The sequence below is a fragment of the Dama dama genome, chromosome 19 (assembly GCF_033118175.1).
Source record: "Dama dama isolate Ldn47 chromosome 19, ASM3311817v1, whole genome shotgun sequence".
Lineage (NCBI taxonomy): Eukaryota > Metazoa > Chordata > Mammalia > Artiodactyla > Cervidae > Dama > Dama dama.
In genome coordinates this window covers 94,991,864-95,000,953 of record NC_083699.1, presented here as the reverse complement: position 1 = coordinate 95,000,953, position 9,090 = coordinate 94,991,864, and the positions used below count along the sequence as shown (strand labels likewise).

General features: G+C 44.3%; 1 protein-coding gene across 1 annotated transcript in view; it reads left to right on the top strand.

The window, feature by feature from the left end:
• Nucleotides 1-5,767: 5,767 nt before the first annotated feature.
• The window catches only part of PLOD2 (procollagen-lysine,2-oxoglutarate 5-dioxygenase 2), a 117,839-nt gene continuing 114,516 nt past the window's right edge, over nucleotides 5,768-9,090 (top strand). The window contains exon 1 of the mRNA XM_061167810.1: nucleotides 5,768-5,941. Within this exon, the coding sequence (XP_061023793.1) occupies nucleotides 5,827-5,941 (115 nt within the window). The 5' untranslated portion in view covers nucleotides 5,768-5,826. The remainder of the gene's footprint in view (nucleotides 5,942-9,090) is intronic.

The following is a 9,090-nucleotide window of genomic DNA, read 5'->3' as shown; positions in this document are numbered from 1 at the left end:
AAAATAAATGACCCAATCAAAATATGGACCAAAGAACTAAACAGACATTTCTCCAAAGAAGACATTCAGATGGCTAACAAACACATGAAAAGATGCTCAACATCACTCATTATCAGAGAAATGCAGATCAAAACCACAATGAGGTACCCATCTCACACCGGTCAGAATGGCTGCTATCCAAAAGTCTACAAGCAATAAATGCTGGAAAGGGTGTGGAGAAAATGGAACTCTCTTACACTGTTGGTGGGAATGCAAACTAGTACAGCCACTATGGAGAATAGTGTGGAGATTCTTTAAAAAACTGGAAATAGAACTGCCATATGACCCAGCAATCCCACTCCTGGGCATACACACTGAGGAAACCAGATCTGAAAGAGACATGTGTACCCCAATGTTCATCGCAGCACTATTTACAATAGCCAGGACATGGAAGCAACCTAGATGTCCCATTGGCAGATGAATGGATAAGAAAACTGTGGTATATATACACAATGGAATATTACTCAGCTATTAAAAAGAATACATGTGAATCAGTTCTAATGAGGTGGATGAAACTGGAGCCCATTATACAGAGTGAATTAAGTCAGAAAGAAAAACACCAATATAGTATATTAACACATATATATGGAATTTAGAAAGATCGTAACAATGACCCTATATGTGAGACAGCAAAAGAGACACAGATATAAAGAGCAGACTTTTGGACCCTATGGGAGATGGTGAAGGTGGGATGATTTGAAAGAATAGTATTGAAACATGTATATTACCATATGTGAAACAGATCACCAGTCCAAGTTCGATGCATGAAACAGGGCACTGAAAGCCAGTGCACTGGGACAACCCTGAGGGATGGGATGGGGAGGGAGGTGGGAGAGGGCTTCAGGATGGAGGAGACATGTACACCCATGGCTGATTCATGTCAATGTATGGCAAAAACCACTACAGTACTGTAAAGTGATTAGCCTCCAATTAAAATAAATTAATTAATTTTAAAAAAAAGTCTACAAACAATAAATGTTGGAGAGGGTGTGGAGAAAAGGGAACCCTCTTGCACTGTTGGTGGGAATGTAAATTGATACAGCCATTATGGAAAACAGTATGGAGATGTTTTTAAAAACTAGGAATTAAACCACCATATGAGCCAGCAATCCCACTACTAGGCATATACCCTGAAGAAATCAAAATGAAAAAAGACGCACATACCCCAATATTCATTGCAGCACTATTTACAATATCTAGAACATTGAAGCAACCTAGGTGTCCCTTGATAGATGAATGGATATAGAAGCTGTGGTCAATATATATGATGGCATATTACTCAGCCATACAAAAATAATGCATTTGAATCAATTCTAATGAGGTGGATGAACCTAGGGCCTATTATAAAGAGTGAAGTAAGTCAGAAAGAGAAAGATAAATATCATACACAACACATATATATGGAATCTAGAAAGATGGTAGTGATGAAATTATTTGCAGGGCAGTAATGGAGACACAGACATAGAGAGCAGACTTATGGACACAGTGTGAGCGGGAGGAAAGAGAGAGTGAAATGTATGGAGAAAGCAACATGGAAACTTAAAATACCATATGTTAAATAGATAGCCAGTGAGAATTTGCTGTATGATGCAGGGAACTCAAACAGGGGCTCTGTGACAACCTATCGGGGTGGAAAGGGGAGGGAGATGGGAGGGAGTTTCAAGAGGAAGGGGACATATGTTTACCTGTGGCTGATTCATGCTGATGTTTAGCAGAAACCAACAAAATTCTATAAAGCAATTAACCTTCAATTAAAAATATAAACAAATTAAAAAAAAAAAAAAGAGTGGAGCTGGGATACCTAACCCAGCCTGAGATAGGACAAGGCATTCAAGTTGGGCTTTCCATAGGAGACGTCACCTGAGTCTGACAGAAGTTAGCCCAATGAAAGAAGATAGGAGAGGTGTGGAGAAGAACATTTTTTTCCTCCTGAGAGCACTCTTTTTTTTTTTTCCTAATTAATTTTTATTGGAGTATGGGCTTCCCTGCTGGCCCAGACTGTAAAGAATCTGCCTGCAATGTAGGGGATCTGGGTTTGATCCCTGAGTCAGGAAGATCTCCTGGAGAAGAGAATGGCTACCCACATCAATATTTTTGCCTGGAGAATTCCATGGACAGAGGAGCCTAGCGGGCTGCAGTCCATAGGGTCATAAAGAGTTGGATACGGCTGAGTGACAAACACTTTTTCGCTTTCGTAGTTGATTTACAGTGTTGTGTCAGTTTCTGGGCACTGAATCGTATAACCACTCTTTTTTAGATTTTTTTCCCATATAGGTCATTATAGTTCCCTATGCTATACAGTAGGCTTTCCTTGTGGCTCAGACAGTAAAGAGTCCGCCTGCAATGCAGGATATCTGAGTTCGATCCCTGGCTTGGGAAGATCCTCTGGAAGAGGGCATAGCAATCCACTCCAGTATTCTTGCCTGGAGAATCCCGTATACCTGTACCAAGGATCCTGGTGGGCTACAGTCCATGGGGTCGCAAAGAGTTGGACACAACTGAAGCGACTAACATATACACATGTTATACAGTAGACCCTTATTAGCCATCTATTTTAGAAGAGTTTTTTAACAGAGGGATAATATGAAAAAAGGCATGGTGGATGAGCAAATGCTGTTGCTATTACTGCTTCTCCATTTCTCCTCAATTCTCCTTACCATTTCTGAGCATGCCAACCTCAATTCTCACGGCCAAGATCTGCACATTCCTGGGGAGTGGCTGTGCCTGTGAGCATAGCAGGCTGGGGATGTCTGAGAATGAATGAGTGCTTCTAGCCTTTAGTCAGCTACTGATGAGTATTAGCATATGTTTATATATATAAACATTCTCTGCCCCTTGACTAGGATATTTCAGTGGGGTGTACTTTATACCGGTTTCAGTGGGGTGTACTTTATACCGGTTCTGTGGGATTGTGGTGACCTACTGTGGTAGATTTAAAAATGTACCTATTACTGGCTAGTTCTCTTTCCAGTGTCACTTCACTTTCAACTATCCCTTTTCCTTGAAACTTCCAACAACCTGAGGCAGGCTCAGGGTCTGCCTCTAGAAGAACCAAGAGGAAGACAGTGACTACTTCCCAAACTCTAGAGAATAGAAATGATAGTCTTTGATCTGCCTTGAGAGATAATAAAGCAAACCAGATTGGTTATAGGGAGAGGTGATCAGGTTTGATAGTGAAGGAATTTGAATTCTAGGTTAAGAGACGTGGCTTGCATCCAAATTTCTTCTGAAATCTTTGAGTTTGGGGATAAAATAAGCAAAAGGATGTCAGAGTATGATGAATCTAACTGTTATATCTGGGGCAGGAAGGATCTAGAGGGAGGGCAATCATTTAGGAAACAGTTTAGCACAGTTAGGAGTGCCTTAGTGAAGTGGCAGTAACAATGGAAAGGAACAGAGGAGAGAAAATATGAGGGGAAAAAATGACAGGATTAGGAGTCTAGTTCTGTGTGTTGTGGGGAGGGAGGTGGGAGGAGGAGAGAAGTAGAAAATGTCTGAGGCTTTGTGAGTTAAAAAGCAGCAGTATCATTAACAGAGATGAGGAAGCTATTGAATAGGATTTGGATTTCATGAGTTAAAGACATTTGGAGTTTGTGCCAGTGGAATGTCCAAGTAGAAATGTTCAGCAGACAGCTGGAAATATAAGAAGGCAGGAAGGATTTGGTTTCAGAATTGAGGCTCTCTCAGACAGCGATAAATGTGTCTGGCTATTTTGAAAAGCCCAAAGAAACACTTACTTTATACAAGTCGTATAGTCCTGACCTTGTGATTCTCAGTAGAGGAGGAATGTCATAGTAACCTGCAATTATTGGTGGACTTCACAGTTGAAACAGACAACCCCTTGTGATGTGGACAGGCTGAAGGTATGCATGGGGGCGAGAAGGGGATTGAGAGGACAGAAAGCTAGGTTCTAACCATTGCATGTTCTTGAAGATAGTAGACAACCAGGGAAGTGAGGAATCAAGTTCAAGGAGTTTGGCAGAATTCAGGCGCAGTAGACAGGTTTGCAATTCTGGAGACTGAGATTTGGCCAAAAGAACAGTCGTTTCCAGCAGAGTCCTTATATTCAGAGGACTGATGCTGTTTGTTTTTGCCTAGTTTTGTGGAGCAGCGTTGGCCAGACACAGAAAGATGTTATTAAGGAATCCCTTCTTTAGCCTTTCTTCTTCAGGCTAAACAAACCTTATTTCATTCTTCCAGGTCATACTTTCCATTTCTTTAATTATTTGTTACTCTTCTCTGAACTTTCTCTAATTTCCCTCTTAAAATACCGAGACCAAATGTTACAAACACAGTAAGAGCTCTTAGATCTGGACACAGGAAATGCGTCTTTTTCTAAGGTGTCACACCCAGGTATCATTTCTTTGCTGGTTTTCCACCTGTTTTTAATGTGAACATCAAGTACTCATCTAGATATCATGCTACTTTCAGACACAACGTGGTCATAGTGAAACATTTCTTCCCCCCAGTAATTTTCTGTTTTAACTTCAAAAGCTCGGAGTTGGAAAGGATATTTGCTCAAGTCAGTCTCCGGAGCCCCCTCGCATCCCTCGCCCTTATTTTAGGAAAATGGAAAATTGCCATACTGCCGGTCTGATTCCTTTCTCCCATAAAGTAGGTAATGTCATGACATATATGAGGTAAATTGTCAGGCTTTTACCTTATTTGTGCTTTTGCCTCTGCTCATCCCAACAGATGAAACACTGGGCTAGCTGAAATGTGATGAGAAGTATTACATTAAACGGAATTCGCTCAGACATGAGTCAAAATTGGAAGCAAGGGAGGACGCGCCAGGGAGCCGCGAGATGGCTCTGACAACATCTCTGGGAGTAATTTTCCATGTGGACCGCAGGAGGATCTTGTAAGGCACAGCCCCAGGTTAAACATGCTGGACTCTGATTCCGCAGAATTTAAAAGCCATTACTGGAGAGAGTCTACGGCTCTCCTGGCGCGGGCAGAGGAAGAAGAAATGTTCAATGGATAATACAAACTTTCGGTTTACAGAGTAAAGTAGAAACAGGGCCTTTCTTTCACAGGGTTTAGAAACTCGCCTCTGCGTTAACGGGGGTGTGGGGTGAGAGTGTGGGTGTGTACATCTCCAGCGCTCAAGGCCTGGCGAGGCGCCACTCAGCCAAGATTACCGAGATTTGTAGTCGCTTCTGACCCGAGGGTGGGATCTAAATCCAGAGGAGGACAGATTCCCACCCTCTGAGGCTACCGGGAAGCTCGGGTCACTGGGGGAACTCAGAGCAGGGAGCGGGGAGCGCCGCCCGCCGGCCAGACTGCGGGCGTCTCCTCCCCGCCGCCTCAGGCCCACTCCCAAACCGAACGACAAGCTTCCTGGTTCCATCCAGAAGCCCTGCGTGAGCCTCCACACGTAGCCGCAGACGGCTCCTTAAATAGGTCGGAGTCGAGCAAACACTCCCAGACGTGGGGCTGGGGCAGGCGAGCCGAAGCGACCAGCGCACGCAGCGGCGCGGCGGGTCAGCCGGCGGCCAATAGCCGGGGCGCAGCCCGCCCCGTCGCCTCCCCCTCGGGGAGGCTATAAGTGGCCCGCGGCGCCCGGGGCGCCCGCCGCCCTGTGCTTCCCAAGCCGCCGGGGTTCCCGCGCCGCTCTCCGCCGCGCTCGCGTGGCCGGCCGCCGGTCCCCCGCGCACATCCTGCCCGCCCGCTCCCGCCTGCTGTCCTCGACCCGGGGCGGACCAGGGGTCCCCGCTCTCGCGAGAAGTGCGCCGCTGCCGGGCGGCTGGGGCGCCGGAGCCCGCGCGGGCCCTCGAGGGGCCGAAGATGGGGTGGTGCTCTGTGAAGACGCAGCTGCTGCTGCTCCTGGCGGCGCTGGTCCTCCAGCCCTGGAATCCCTGCCTGGGTGCAGACTCCGAGAAGCCCTCCAGCATCCCCACAGGTGAGCGCTCCCGCGGGCCGCCCTGTCCGCGAGGCTGGGCCGGATGGGCGGTTCATTCACCCGCTGGCCCTTCGCCTGGGGCCCGCCAGGTGAGTAGGTGGAGGGGGACCCGTCCCTCCCAGGTCCGCCGAGGTTGATTTGGAGCGAGTCTGTCCTTCCCCCAGGACCATCGAGGTGGGTGGGGCGGACTGTTCTTCCTTCCCAGCACCGCCCAGGTCTTCCCCAGAGCTGAGCTCCGGCGGTGCTGGTCCCGGGAGGAATGTACGAGCATCCGCCTTCATGGGCTGTTGGAATCCTCCGGAACCGGAGAGCGCACGAAGTTTTCTTCAACACAAGTTGGGGGTTTCATTTTGGACTTGGAGGTCCCAGGGTTCCAACACCTTTCCTGCAACTTGACTTTCTCCTCTTTTGCTGGAGTTGGCAGGATTTATCCTTACTGGACGAGGCGGTACTCCGTCTGTGACCTTAACACGGGGCTCAGTGTACTTTCTGATTGATGCTGACACATTCCTTCCAGCGCCCCAGGAAGCTGCCGGTAACACCTACCACCTGCCAAAAACAACGCTCACAAACCTTGGTTGTTTTCAGTAAGATGGCTTGGCTACCCAGTACCTCCCTCCGGGAGGCAGCCTTCCTCCTTGGGGATTTGGAGGGAACGCTTCTCTTGCCGTTAGGCACACTCTCCCCAAGCCTGATGCTGTTCCTTGTTTTCAGAAGGTCTAACTGCAGTCCATAGTTGAGTCAAGGTCATTTAAGACACAACTTTTTACATTTAGCAAGATTAAAGAGGACCTCACCACATGCTCGTGGAAACATACTTTGCATCCACTTACTGCACATGCGATATCCTTGGGCTTTTCCACTTTTGTACACTAACTCAATGCTCTCTGAAATTAGATCTCGCATTTAAATGTCCTTCTGTATTGCTTTTTTTTTTTTTTTAATTAAGATCATTTTGTCTTTTGGGAGTAGGTGAGTAAATAGGGCTCTTTCTGTTTGAATTTTACCTAAGCACAAGGACAGAAATTTCTATTTTAGGTCTACATTTACGAAGTTGACATTTGGTATAAAACCTAATCGGCCTATGTAAGCAATACATTTGTCTTCATCTGTAAGTGTTTCAGAAAACTGCAGTGGAGTACGTTGCCCATCTTTCTACATTCCTGCCAAACAACAAACAGTACATGCTTTGTTAGCTCGAGAAACTTCAGCATTCAGATAGATTTTTGTCAGTTACAGGATACTTTTATTTTTCTCAGGTATATGTGATGGCTTCAAAGTGAGTTTCTCAACCCTTTGTGGTTCCTTTAAATTTGAACTAAATTTTTTTCATTACTTTAAAATTATCTTTTTAGTGTAACATCTAGACAAGAAAATGCCTTCAGCAAACTTGAAGACAAAGAATAATTCCCAGGAAAATGACTTTCTTTGCTGAAACACCCAAGGAAACTTACTGGGAAATAAAATAACCTCTAAGGGTTTTGCTGCTTTTAGAGGGACCTCTTCAGCCTTTGCATATTTTATTTCACTTCATTCTCAGCACTCCTTACTTTTTGTAGCAGACATCTCTTTGTGGTTGCGTTTAGGTTTACATTCAAAATCATCTTCCTTTCCTAATGTGACTTTTAAATTTCATGGAGGTGGACTGTAAAGTTTGAATGGATTGTGACATCAGAGAAGGAAATTTCAGATATGAATGCTTTTTTTTCAGAAAGTGACCACATAAAACCCACTGCTGAAATCTGAAGACTGGTTGTGGTGAATGGGCATGGGAAATTCAGAATCACATAAATTCAGAAATATATTGACTTGTAATAGGTGGAGCCCCTAGTTGCCAGTTTGATCATGAACTGTTGTATAAGTAGATGTGATAAGCTAATATATATATAGATGGTACAGTGCTTGATAACATAGGGAGAATCATGGATTGTGTTCCATTTTCTTTCTAAAATATTACAACTGAAAATTGCTTAATTGAAAACTTACAGTGCTTGATAACATATGGAGAATCATGGATTGTGTTCCATTTTCTTTCTAAAATATTACAACTGAAAATTGTTTAATTGAAAACTTTATGTCAGTATCAAGCATACTTCAGAACTCTGTGTTGTCTAGCTTACTCAATAGGAGGTGTTTAAGGAATACTATCATCTCTAACCCCCTATTTTTGCCAATATATCCCAGCTAGCCCTGAAGAAATAGATTAGACCAGGGTTTTGTGGCCTTATTTACATTTTGAACCAGATAACTATCACATTTTACAATGTTTAGTAGCATCCTTTGTCTCCACCTATTGGATACCAGGAGCATCCTTCTTCAGGTGTGAATATGATATATGTCTCAAAATGGAAAATAATCATATGTCTTCCAAGGGACACAATTGCCCAGGATTGGGAACCACTGGATTAGACAAATCCACTTGTATTTGAGGCCATGTTGTATTATAGTATTACTAGGATGATGTTAGCCACTCTAAACTTCCCTGATGGTTCAGACGGTAGAGAATCTGCCTGAAGTTCAGGAGATCCAGGTTCAATCCCTGGGTCCGGAAGATCACCTGGTGAAGGGAATGGCACCCCACTCCAGTATGCTTGCCTGGAGAATCCCATGGACGGAGGAGCCTAGTGGGCTACAGTCCATGGGGTCGCAAAGAGTTGGACATGACTGAGCGACTAACGCTTTCTTTTGGAAACAAATATTTATAGTGATTTTCAGTTTTTCCACTGTAGTAGAGAATGTACTGTTTGAATCACATTAATCAGTTTTTGGACTATAGTTTTTCCTAGCTTTGATGCTGTGTGTTAACTGAAGTTGAAAATACTGCTTTTTGTTCTCTTGACTGAGAGTTCTGCTATGTACTTCATTCATTCCTGTTTGATTGCCACTTTATTCTCAACGTGGAAAGACTCTGAAGAGGAGTTGGTTAAAAATAATCATTTTCTCCTAGAATCATTTATAGGAATTTTGCCTTAAAATTTTATTTCCATGGTAGCTTTCGAGTCAAAACCCTCCTAATGAGTGTCAGCAAATCAAGTTCATTCCCTAATTTATGTTTCCTGAACTTTTCTGCCTTCTCAGTGAGAGAAGGAAAACGGTGGATGTATTGCTGCCAAGGATTTCTAATCAAGTCTCCAGACATGGATCAACAT